General features: G+C 41.2%; 1 protein-coding gene across 10 annotated transcripts in view; it reads left to right on the top strand.

The window, feature by feature from the left end:
* FNBP1 (formin binding protein 1) overlaps positions 1-13,237 on the top strand; it is a gene marked incomplete at its 3' end in the record, with an annotated part of 89,922 nt that overhangs the window by 16,382 nt on the left and 60,303 nt on the right. For 9 of the 10 annotated variants that reach the window (XM_084219410.1, XM_084219408.1, XM_084219411.1 and 6 more), the window contains exon 2: positions 12,721-12,836. In XM_084219410.1, the coding sequence (XP_084075536.1) occupies positions 12,721-12,836 (116 nt within the window). Of the gene's footprint in view, positions 1-12,334; positions 12,450-12,720; positions 12,837-13,237 lie in introns of those variants that run through there. The other variant, XM_084219416.1, reaches the window with a different exon arrangement.

Raw genomic sequence — 13,237 nt, 5'->3', positions numbered from 1 at the left:
GAGCCAGACCGAAAGGTTTGGACAGTGTATAGCTGCCCTACTTTCTAGAAACTGTAATTTCAGGTTGTCTTGGCTGGCACAGCATGGTCAGCAGAGTGAACTTGAGCTTTGTGTGCCGGGGCTGGGAGTGTGGCTGTCCTGCAGCATCCCTGTGGCACAGGCAGCAAACCGCCGAGCCTCGCTCACCGCGCTGTGGTTCCCCACGGGGCTCTGATTTCTGAGAGCTGGGCCCAGCTCTGGAGCTGCTGGAGCAAAGGCAGCACTCAGCACAAGGAGGCTGCTGTTCGACTGGGGAGTCTTTGCTGCTGCTGCAGCTTGCTTTAAATGCTCTCTGGTCAGGTGCTTGGGCACTTAAAAGGATGGGTGGTAGAGACAATTGTGCTATAAACTCTAGTTCTGCACGTTTCATCTGTGTCATTTATGGGGTAGGGAACTCTGATTTCTTGCCTTTTACAAGGCTGGGTGACACGTGGTTTCTTTATTCTTCTTGTGTGAATGTTTGTTAAGTGTGATGGAGTTAAATTTACCTCTTTCTCTTTAGGTTCTTGTAATTGTCATATGTGCTGTGGAGAATGTCAAGCATCCCTGAGTGAGCAGCCAGAATTGTGACTCTGTCACAATCCTGGGTGCATTGTGCTGCTCTATTGACTCTGCAAACCTGAAATGTGTGTGGGAGAACTTTCTCTTGTAGTCTAGCGTGTAATTTAATTGGTGTTTGTTTGGTAATTTGCCTCAGATTAAATTATTCATTGTCACCACTGAACAAATGCTTTGTATGCTTCTGGTGGGTCAGCATTTTGCACAATGTTTCCCCCTTCTTATTCCACCTACTTTGATGCATTCATTTCGTTTTGCTGCAGTCTTAGAACTTAGAGCAACTTCTGTTAGGAGAAGGGGGAGACTCAGTGGACTTTGAGAGGCTTTGTGCAGTGATTATTTGGTTAAGGGAAATGCGATTACTTTTCCTCAGATTTAAACTTTGATGTAACACAAGCTCACCCTATAGTTAATGGGAATTGTTACCTGAGGATAAACTTCATAGAAATGTCACAGAAGTGAGCATGTGAGAATAGGAAGATAAACTCTCTTCCTCCAAAGCATAAGAGACTGAAGTAATTGAAGAATTATTATCAATAGCAATTCATGCTTTGATGCTCAGGTGGGTGTTTCTGATCTTAGCAAGATGTGTCAGTGGTAGAGCTGCCACATTTGTTTTGGTCTGACCATATTTTAGCTCGGTAATTCTATGGCTGTACAGGTGCTGCTGTCTTTTGTAGAGGAGAAGCATGGCAAGGATCAGCATAGAGTCTGAGTATTTTATGCAAGTTGGATCAGACTGAAACAATGTTTTTGTCAAACTGAGATAAATGGCCCAACTCTAGGACATTGCAGAGTGCAGATGCAGCTGGGGTTAAGCTCTTCCTTGAATGTTTATCAGTGAAAAACTGAGAGGAGAAAGGTATTGGGTAAAAGAAAAATATGTAACAGGATGTTAGAGGTCTGTCTTGGTTGCCATTTTTACAGCTACATGAAGGGCCAGGTTTCATTGTAATAGAACTGTGTGACAAACCCTTTCTTGTGGCTCTTTGCTTGTATTTCTGGCCTAGTTCCAGAATTTATCAATTTTTTGCCAGTGTAGCTTCACTCCACTCCATGGAGTGGAGTCTATGAATAGATAATTCTGAATTATGAAATGCACTTTGAACAGAATATGTTTGTTAGCATATTTTGAAGCAACCGACTTTATTGTTTGAAGACATTTAAAATGTTACACTCTGACATTGTTGTTCTATCCATTGCATTAGATTTCTGAGTTGCATATATCTCTGATAATTTTCCTGTTCTAGAAACTTCACTATTTCTTGGATCATAGTGGAAGCACCTAATCTAATTTCTGGGTTAAAAATGGAATGCAATGGCAGATAGAAATACTTCAGGCACAGCAGTAATCTTATTTGGTCTTGAGTGTGAAGTGGCTCTTGAAAAATCTAGGATTGTATTTGTCATGTCATGGTATTTAAGGTATTAAATGCTTTCTGAAACCCCTTCTACAAAGAAGTTTTTCAGCAGTATGTTCCATTTAATTTTGAAATGAGAGGAGGGAACAGTCAGTTCACATCTTCACTTTTCTTTTGAACTTCAGGAAGGGTTTGGAACACTGGAGTGGGAGAGCTTATTTTTTTAACCCTAGTTATTGCCATTGCTCCAGTGATTCCAGGACTCAGCCTCAAGCTAAGCAGAATTAGTGATGTTTACAGCATTTTTCTTTTCTGAGTATCTGCATAAACATCCTGGAAGGACACGGTGCCTGCACTGGGGTTTGGTCAGTTCTGGCTTCACAGCCAGGGGAGGAGGTAAAAAGGAGTAAAGGCTGTTGTGTTTAGTGAATAAATACATCTTTGCATTAACGTGTGTAGAAAAGAGCTTTGCACACGTGCTCAGTTCTACACCCACCAGGGGATTTATTTAGTGGAGATTAGAAGTTTTGCTGTTGAGAATACCAGGCATACCTGACAAGACCTTTGCTAGTTTTTTTAACTGGTTTTTTTTTGGGCTTATTTTGATTGAGGGAGGCCAAGGACTCTTTATTTGCAAGGTGTAACAATGTTACTGATTGTTTTTAAGTTATGATATTAAAAAAAAAATCAAATTAATCCTCCCAAGGACCTTTCCTAAACTCCACTTGTGTCCTCAGAGCTGAATCATATTCAAAAAGGTTTGATACTAATGAATAAATTTTGACTTTGAGGATGCATAAAACAACTTGGGTATCCTACATGATGAAACCAGTATGGCATTGCTTTGTGGTGAAGTTGGGCAAAAAGCTAATTTCCCCAAAAAAAACATTCCCACAGACTGCTACAGTTTGAAGTATTGTTCTTGTGGATAAGATTCTGCTGCTGTCATTCAGTATGGTTTTGGATAAGAGGGCAGAATTGTCTTTTTTGTGTGTGTTCTTTTAAATGCATCAGCAGGCTTGTTTGGCTTTCTATTGTAGTTATCCACACCATGCAATAAGCAGGAACACTCTATGGCTCATTTCTAATAATCAGTACACAGCTGCCCAAAGGGGAAACCTTGGGCAAGAGCTCTTGTTGATCTTTGTTTTAACAGCTGGTATTATTAAGGGAGAGCTTCACAGACTGGGAGAAAAAAAGAGGATGAAAATCAGTCAACAGTTAATCCAAGATGTGGCCAGACAGCAAAAGATTTACTGGGAATTAGTTCTAAAATTGCATTTGTTCAAATAATTCCAGAAGAAACGAATGGGTGTGTATTAAATGGGGGAAGTGGGATGGTGCTGGGGAACCATCCCACAGTGAAAAGTTGCAACATTTGTCAACTGAAAAACCTTCCTGGAACAACAGCAGCAGTATATTTAGCTTTGTTACCATGCTGCAACTCCTGGGGGAGGCAACTCAGATCTGGAGCTCTTCTGCAGCTCATGATTTATACCCTCCTAGCAGCAGAGCCCCACAAACCAGGAGGATCTGCTCATTTTCAAAGTTCTTGTTTATAATGCATGGAACAGTGAATCCCTGTGGGTCCTTGCAACTTTCAGGCTGCAGCTCTGGATACTGTCAGCAAAAACCAAATCTTTATCCCATTCCTGTTCCCCCAGGAGGAGCAGAAGGAGGAGGCTAGTGTTGCTTTGTTTTGTTTCCTTGTTTTTTCTTTTTTTTTTTTTTTAATGAGATTTGTGGGTTTAATTAATTCTAATGGTAGAGATGCATCATCTTTGTGGATGATTTTAGTAGTTATGAGCCTTTGCTTAGCTAATGAGTCTGGATTTCAAAGGCTAGATTTTGCCTCATATCTAGTACAAATAAGTTCACTTAAATCTGTTGAATTGCACTAGAATCACCAAAAGAAATAGCATGTGCGTGTTTGTATCCAATTTAAATAACTGAACAAGTGCATGAAAAGGTTGAAATGCACTCAGTCCTTCAATAAAAATAGTCCAACTTAACATCTGGCATTAGTTGAAGTTTCTCTCTTATTATCTTGTTCTTTAAGAGCTTTCTTACATCCTGGGTTGTAATTTGCACATTATAATGTATTTTGAAACAAAACTGTGTCTTGTTCTGGGGTTTCTTGAGTGTGTTTTATAAGCAGAATTGTAGGTTTGAAAAGAAGTGTTCCTTTCTGAATGGGTGGCTCGTGACAGATGGTTCTCATTGTGGCAAAGTCATGCAGTGCCTCAAACCTCAAAGTGTATAAATTTATTTGAAGGAAATGAATTGCTGCTGCATCATGGCCATCTATGAAAAGTGTCCTTGGACAGTGAAATGGTGTTTTTTGAGCCTTGCCTTTTCCTTATTCAAAGAGAGCTATAAAATTCATTTTCAAGAGCACAAGAGCATGAAACTATCATGCCTCTAAGAAGCACATTTCCTTTTTCAAAAGGTGCAACATTATCTTTAGAAGGATCTCCCACGGATAACAGTACATGATACCTCAGTATGGCCTTTTCAGGTACCTGTTTGAATAAAACCAAGATAGCACCTACTGCTCCATGATGGATGTACTTCTGTCCATGCAGTCTAGGACATGTAACCCACATAATTTATCATCACAAACTCCCTTGTTCCAAGAAAACAAAGGGTAGTCTTATTGATCCCTCACTATCCACTATTGGTCTCAGTTGCTGTTTCTTTTAATCACCTGTTGCTCATCAGCTCTGTCCTGCTGCAGCTGAACTGATCACATCCTCCTGCCTTCCCACTCCCCAGAATTAATCACTCCTCTCTGTTATCTTACCTCTTTCAGCATCTTTCTGAGCTGCTGCTGTACCAGCAACCACATCCTCTCTCAGATGGTACATCCCCTCTCTCACCTTCCTTCCTGGCTGCTGTGTTAGCACAGTTACTTGCCCTGTTGCTGTGGAGGGACTGCAAGTTCTGCTTTACCACATCCTCTACAGGATACGTAGGGGGAGGAGGAGGTTTGGCTTGACCCCAGGATGGGGAGGGTGGTGGAGGGTTTGGGGCTTCATTTGGTTTGGGCTCAGGTGATAAAGGCTCTTTTTGCTGCAGTGATAAGAGCAGCTCTTGGGGGCAAGACCAGAGGGTTTCTTGCAGGATCACCTGCTGCTTCTGTGGCCTCTGACTCAGAACCTTCTGGCTGCTGCAAAAGGAGCAGTTTCACTTCACAGTTTAAGCTGTCAGCAGAGAGAAGGAGACACTGAGAGTGCGTGTGTGTGAATACCTTGGCAGTCAGTGGATGGCATCGGTTGTACTCGCCCCGGGAAGCTTCTCCCCGTGAGCCACGTGCTGGGTTTTGCATGGCTTCAGTAAGAGGTGTTTGTTAAAGTGGGTCACCATGGCTGTACTCCCAGTGACCTCTCCAGCAGGCAGAGGTGGCCTCTCGCTGACCTGTTGCTGCTCAGAGAGCCACTGTCCCTCCCAGCCCTGCTTTGGGAGCTTGGTGTTGGCTTTGCTGCTGTCACTGCTGTGGGCTCTGAAACCCAGTGCTGTGTGTTGGGCACCTTCTCTACGAGGAGGTCGAACCTTCACCAGTACAAAGCTCACCCCTTTCATTAGTGGGGATGTTCCTGTGCAGCTCTGCTGTAGGTGGATCTTTTAGTGAGATGTTGCAATCAAACTGGTTCCCTGTCAGCCCTGATGATCTGGTTGTGCTCCCAGGACTGGCCATGCCTCAGAGCAGCTGGAATATTCATGGTGCTCCCTAGGTGCTGGCCTTTGTGCCAGCTGCTCATGGTTTTTCTCAGAAGTGTTTCTTGTTGGAATTAAGTCAGGTTTTTATCCAGGTAGGGTTAAGGCATGGCCAAAACCTGCCTGTGGGACAGCTCCCTGGATTAATTAGCAGAAGGGGTCACTCTTGAGTTTGTGGAAGGTGGTTTTTGGGGTGGGGATGAGTGTGGTTGGTCTCAGAAGCAATTACAAGGCTGTGCAAAGGGCCTTGCTATTATACTGGGACAATGTTATTTTCTACCCAAATTAAAACTGGCATGAGTATTAGAACTTATTTTGCTTTCCAGCTTCTGCAAAATGCTGAAGGAGGTTAAGCATTTCAAGGCTGAAATATGGTCCAGAAACTGCTTTATTCATAATGTCTGTTGAAACAGGCAGGACAGTAGAGGTGAGTTTGTCTAGCAACATAAAAGGTTTTTCAACCTAAAACATGGTTTGTTTCCACTCTTGCTTTCTGTCAATTCCCCTTCACACAGATTTGAAAAACATTCAGTTTCCTAGTGATGCAGCAAAGAATCATATTTCTTTTGTGATCTCCTAGCTGGATAAAGTTACCAGGTGAATGGAAGTGATAGCGTAGTTAACCTTGAGGTCTTTATGGAAAAATGTGTTTAGGGAATGGCAATGAAAGGAAGATGGAGATTGACAAGTAAGATGGCTTTTTTCTCTGGTCTATTTATTATTCAGCTCAAGCAGAAATCATGTCTGTTTAGGCGTCCTGGTGAAAAGGTTGGGAGGAATTTATTTAATACTTGAAGGGTAAAATGAAATTAAGCATGTGTAGCTGAAGAGGTGATCTGCATGACAAATGCATGTGATCATAAATAGCTTTGTTAGCAAGAACCGGATGTGTGGGGGAATGGAAGGTTCACTCAGAAACAGCCAGTGAAGCCACAGCACTGTGTGAGTGTGAACCTGGCAGAGATGGTGTCCCTGCCCCATCCCTCTCTGCTCCATGGTGCTGTGAGTGCTCCTTGTCTCTGCTGCAGGAAGGGAAAGGTTGGTGTCCTGAGTTCCATATATAATCAGGGATATTTGTTTAGTGTCATTAACTGAGGGTTTCACTGACTTGCTGACAAGTTTTGTGTGGGAAGCTGATTCTCATCAGTAGTGGCTGAGTCAACAGATGCTGAATTGCTTTGGTATTTTCTACTCATCTCTGTTTTCTGGAAGGCTCTTGCAGTGGTAGCCTGTATTTTATGCATTTTCTTTCATTATTAATTTGCCTGGAGACTGTTAACATTTGCATATATCTTTATTGTAGGTCTCTGAGGATCTGTGATCTGAATTCCCGTGTATTCTGCCAGCACTGGAGTGCCATATGGGACTCAGCCGAGCCTGTGAAGGGCTCATCTTCTTGTTAATTATTTTTATAATTTGAAGTTGTTAAACCATGGAATCTAAAAAAGTAATTTAGAAATTGAACACCGTAATGTATTCTTGATCTTCACTTTAATTCCTTTTTGCCTATGAAAATGAATGAGAGTGTTTAAAAAAAAAAAGATATGGGAGGAGAAGATATGATCAGAGGTAAAAATTAGCTATTAATTCCCCTATTGCTATTTTTGTTATTAATGAAAGTAAACAAATAATCTTGTGAGGAAACAGAATCGAACTCACTGGGGAATGAGATAGTAGAAAGTCTTCAAATATTCTGAGTATTCAAGAATCCTGAGTCTTTTATTGTATTGCTGCATGAGAACTACAGGAGGCATATGCTAAAAATAAAGGCTTTTCATTTGCTATTAGCATCTGAATTTTCAGCATAGTCTTTCTTCATTATTTGTCTCCGTGTTAGCATTCTTAATTTCACAGTTCTGCACTGTCACCCCTGACAGCAGTGGAAAGGGTGACAGTGACAGTTTAGCCTGGATACTGGTACCTGGATACTGGTACAGTAAATGCTGCCAGCCCAGTCTACTCTGGGCAGGTTTGACAGGAAGATTTAAATTGCAGAATTAATTGGTAGATACTCCTAGAATCTAATGTTTTGTTCCCAGTTGAAACCAAGTAGAAACCTGAGTCCCTCTGGCCTGGCTGTGTGTTGGAACTGGGCAGAGTGAGTCTGTCTGGCTGCAGAGAGACTGAGGCTGCAGCTCAAGAGAAAAGTGAGGGCTTCCCCTTATTTCAGTCAGGGTTAAGGCTGAAGAAGCTCCTTAGTGGCAAGTGAAGGTCCATCTTTGGATCTGAATGCTGTATGTTGAACTATTTTGCAATAGATGGAAGCCTTCTAGAAAGAGGAAGGAATATCTCACTGAGCTGATTTTCAAAGACTTCATGAATAAGACTTTATTGCTCAATAATTGGTTGTACTCCATGTTATATGGCCAAGAAACAGGAAGAAGGTTTTTCTTTTGCCTTTTTTTTAAATTCCCCTTAATGGCTAACTTTCCTCTTCCCAAAATACTTTGCATAGCTGGGGAATGTGACTTCAGGAGGGCGGTTGAGAAGTGAAGGGGATTTGACAACTTAAAGTAACCATTCAAATGAAGCAAAGCAAATGGGCAGCACAATTTCCATTTTAAGCATTGTCAGGGTAACAAGCATGGAACCGAATTTCAGAAAGAATGCATGGATGGGAGGTTGTTTGGGCAGTGGTAAAATCACCGGGAGAGAATTAATGGGAACAGAAATGAAGTTATTAAAAGAATTTAGAAACACACTTTGCCTTAGGGTTAAAATAGTCAAAGCATTCTGGGTACTTGGATGTCAAATTCCTGTTCAAGTTAATGACCAAAATTCTACTTCTCTCTTTTGAGCTTTGGTTTTTGTGTGCGTGCTCAAGAATATGTTAAGCACTGAACAGTTTTTATAAGCAGCAGGGGCTCTGCTTTCCCACCTGAGTCAGGTGGATCAGGTCCTGTATTCCAACTCCTCCATCACCTGGGGAAGTTTGTAGTGGTGCATGTTGCTGGCTTTGGGAAGCAGAATCTGATGAAGGGGGTAAGTTACAGTTCCACAAGTTGTTTAATTGCATGCCTATTGTGACAGGCAATTAGAAGTCTATTCTTTTTAGTAAGCTGATACCACAGGAAACACAGGCACTAAAACTGGGAGAAGGTGAGATTTGGCAGGTTGGTAGGACATAGTAACATGAAGGCTGTGGTGGGAGCCTACTGTGACAGACAGCTGACAGTCAGTGCAGGATTTCTGCTCAAAAAATATTCTTAGGTGTGAACCAGTCTCTGAGCCAGAGGAAAGTAGTGAATTCTTCTAGAAAATGTTTTGGTGGTTCTTTTTCTGAGAAAACAGGTGCGGTGTGACCTTTTGTTTCTCCCTCACTGTGGCCAAGTGGGAGCATTCTTACTGAACATTGCATCATATTTCTTGCCTTGTTTTCTTGAATGCTAAAGCCCTGTGGAGTTTATTGTTTCCTAATGTTCTCCCTGACTGGAAGGGTGAGGATGCTGCAAAAACTAACAGAGGAGAGTCTGTGTATTGAAACTGAAAGCTGAAACAGCAGCTCATGGGGCACCTGAGCCCTCTTGCAGCTGATGACTGAACATGCAGAGCTGCAGTGGCACAGTTCACCTGCTAAACCATCTCTGCCAGGGCTGGTGCACTTTGTGCTGAAACATGTGTTGTTCTCATTAGAGTCCAGAATAACTGATGGGGTTTTTTAACTCTAGTTTCCTATTGATAATGCACTTTAGTAATGAACTTTGAGAAAAGTAAATCAATTTCCAAAAAGTGTTTTCAATATTGATTATTTGAAGGCATGATATTGTTATTAACTGCTCTCAAAAATCTCTTCTTGAGTAGTCCCATTTTGCATTGATTACATGTATCCCTGGACTTTGAGATTCCATGAATTGAAGGTTATGCTGTACCATCAACACATTTTGTCCTCTGTCATCCCTTGATTCATTAACTCAGAGCCTTTGCCTACCTTCAGTGTTCTTCCAGATGCATGGAGCGAGGAGGACAATCTGTGTTGTGTCCCTCTGGGCTGCACTGCCCTTCCTTTGGAATCTCATGCTCAGCCAGTGATGGTGTTGCCAATTTTACTGACTTTTTTTCATCCTCAAGGCACTCAGCAAAGGGAAGGGACAATGGAATGCATGACCCCGGTGTAACACACTGCTGTGGGGCGTTGGCTGCTGAGTGAAATGGCACTTGGGCCAGCGCTGTTCCATGCCCAGGAAAGAACAGAAACTCTTCTCTTTAGCAAATTTGCAGAGTTAAACTTCCCCTTGCCTCTCTCTTGATAGTGGAGGTCAGTGCTTGTACTTTTGAGGTGGTTCTGCCTAGAGCTTGGCACGGGGCAAGTGCCTCATCTCACTTTATAAATAGAAATTCAGCATCTTCCCCTGGTTGATCTGTCTGACAGCTGCACCACCGTGTGCTCCTCTTACACTGCTCCTCAGGGAGTTTTATTTCACCAACTTGTCCTCAGAAACAGTCCAGCAGGTCCCTCTCTGGGATGCCAGCCCACACTGAGGCCATTTCAGAGTTTTATTCAAACTCTGATCTAAATGATGCTCTGAGAATTGATTCAGGGTGGGATGGTGGTGGGAGGTTTGGACAAGCCACCACCAGGGTTGCCTTTTCAGGGTGAACCTGCTCTGTTTTGGAATCTGGATTACCTTGAAGGGCAGGATCTCCTTGAAAGGCATTCTTTCCTCTGGGAAACTTTGACCTCTCCTCTTTGGATGGGGTCACAATGGGATAATAAGCTAGTTTATCAGATCACATTTGTACCAAGAAAGGTGGTTAAATTTGCTTACAGGGATTACAGGGTGAATTTCCCTGCCTGAGATTTCCCTTCTTTAAATCAGGAGTGTGTGAATCCATGTAAACTTGTGACTAATGGACTTCCCCATGGGGTATTTATTTTATATGCATGTGTTTATGTTAAATAATGTAAATTGTGGAAGAGTAGGGTGTGGGAGAGCTAGAAGACCTCTTTATCAGAAACCTTAAAAAGGCCATGTTTGCATTACTCTCCTGATTCCAGCATAATCCCAGAGATGGAGAGGTTGTACATTTGAAGCAGAGCAGAAGGTGCTTCTCTGTGCTGGCATCAGACTCCAGGCTGAGCTGGGCCCTGGTCCCATAGGAGGAGGATCATTGTTACCCCTGATTTTGCCTTCTCCCCAGCTGTGAAACTGTGAAATAGAGATTTGTATATAGGCAAACATGTATGCTTTTAGTCTGTGTTCTCCCTTTCTGCAGAATGCACACATCCTCTTTCTGAGTGACTGATGCTACACTGGTTTGAGGGTGATTTATATTGCTGGAAGGAAGGATTTTATTTTGTAGTTTGAATTTTTTTACTTCAGTAGCCCTTAGAAACTTTCTTGTAGTTTCTGGAACACAGTCCTGGAGCACTTAAGGTTCTTTACTATTTTTCTAACTTTATACTATTACCTTTTTGCTGTTCTGCCTCCAGTGCCTCTTTAACTGACACCAAAACTGACATAACTTAAGTGGAAACCTAGTCTGGTTGGGCTGACTTGGTTTGAAATAGTACCTGATGCTAAAGCACAGCAAACACACAATGCACAAACCCTGTGTCCCATTCCACGAGTCTTACCTGCTGATTAACTCCCTTCTTGATGGTGTTTTGCAGATTTTTTCTTCTTAACATGGTTCCTATTTCTCCCCTTCATATTAGAGTTAAGCAGCTTTATTAACAGTTTTTTTTCTTTAATGAAGGTTTATTTTCTATCAGCTCCTGTCTGTTCAAGGCTGGCAGAGTCCCTCCTGCCACCAGTGTAACTCTGTCACAGCCAGATGTGCTACAGAGCAGAAAGTGGTATTTGATAAAAGCAACATATTCACAAACCAGGCTTTGTTGTAGCTTTCAGTTATTTTTCTGCTCTATATCTAAATGGAGTGGGCTTGTCTGGCTTTTGTATCTCAGTGATAGCTCTGCAAACTGAGCCACAGGGCCAAATCTTTTGCAGAAAAGCATTTACTTGTGTCAGAATCTTTGGTAGTGGCAGCTCAGCATCCCACCCCAAACCTAGTGCTGTGTGTAGTTTTTTGGAAAGCATGGTAAATCTAATTTGTAGATTGTACAAACTTAGTCTCTATTTTCCTTGTAAACCAGAATGGAACCTGATGCCAAATAATTTAGGCTGATATTAAAGCCCTTGTTTATTTTACAGTGTATGTCTGTCAGAATAGGTATTCAATGTATTACACTTTAAAAGTATTGTAGAAACAGTAACTTCTGCAAAGCTGTGTGGAATGGACTGTGGAATTTGAGTGCTGTTGAAGTAACCAAATTTTGAAAAATAAGGTGATTATAATTGAAATCTGCAGATTGTAATAAACTGGCTTGGATAATTAATTTGGATTTAGAGTTGCTTAATTTCTCTTGGCATTTGCAAATCCCAGACCGACTTGTGGAATGTTCTTGATTTCATTGAAAACATGTGTGACTGTTTTTGAGGGCAACAATATTTGAAGAACAAAGCAGTATCTGTATCTAAATGGAGGTGGACAAGAAAACTTTCAGAAAACATAGTTTATGTCATTTTGGGGGGCATTGTGTCATCTGGTTTAGAACAAACAGGCTACAAAGGAATTGAAGTCTTCTCTGTAAAAAGATTAACTGTTCTGATAACATTTTAAATTCATAGCACTGGCAAAGCTGGGGTTTAAATCTACAATTTTCATATGAAAATAAGAATTATCAATTAGGAGTAGTTCCCAAATTCATGGAACTTCTGTTAGTTCTTCAGAGTAAAACAAAATGCTGTGGAGTATTTATTTCTTATCCTAGGGGTAAGTATTTATATCAGAAGATGGTATTGTATAGAATTGCCAGTATTTCTGGAATGAAACTGATTCAGAAATGAGTAATGAAGAGTGTTACTGAATTTGGCTTGTGTTAAAATACAGATTTCTGTTGATTAAAAACCTGTCTCACTATAAAAGTATCTAACTGGTAATGGAAAATATTAACAACACTTTCTGTATGGTGATACTCCCTTTGTAAATTAATTTTGTCTCTGTGTTCAATGAGACTAAACTTTTTTTTTAAAATTCATTGCAGGACCAGTTTGACAACTTAGAAAAACACACGCAGTGGGGTATTGATGTTCTGGAAAAGTACATCAAGTTTGTAAAAGAAAGAACAGAGATTGAACTCAGCTATGCAAAACAGCTTAGGTAAGTTGATATGTAAAATTCTGGACTTCTGTAATCAGCTCCAAGTTTGCTGTGTCAGTGGTGTTTTTGTTTATCATAATGGCTTTTAGAAAATAGCTTTAATTTAGAGATTGGAAAGTAAAAGTTAATTTAAGATCCTGTTGTATTATATCTGCTAGTAATCATATGTTTTGCAAAAAGAGGTTATTGAGGTGGCTGAGCAGCACACTAGGGCTTACTCACAGTTTATGCATGATTAATGGCTCAGGCTTTGAGGACTGCACTGTAATGTTTTCCATGAAATTGGGGCTGCTGTGCAAAAATGCTGAAGGGTTTAAGCATTCAATGGAATAATGATCATTTGTTAGGAGAAGTTTAGGTTTTCTTTTACTAAGACAGGCCTTTTTTTCAACGTGCATGGG

The sequence above is a fragment of the Fringilla coelebs genome (assembly GCF_963513975.1).
Source record: "Fringilla coelebs genome assembly, chromosome: 21".
In the NCBI taxonomy this organism is placed as follows: Eukaryota; Metazoa; Chordata; class Aves; order Passeriformes; family Fringillidae; genus Fringilla; species Fringilla coelebs.
The sequence above is the reverse complement of the archived record's forward strand: the minus strand, read 5'-3'. Positions and strand labels throughout refer to the sequence as shown.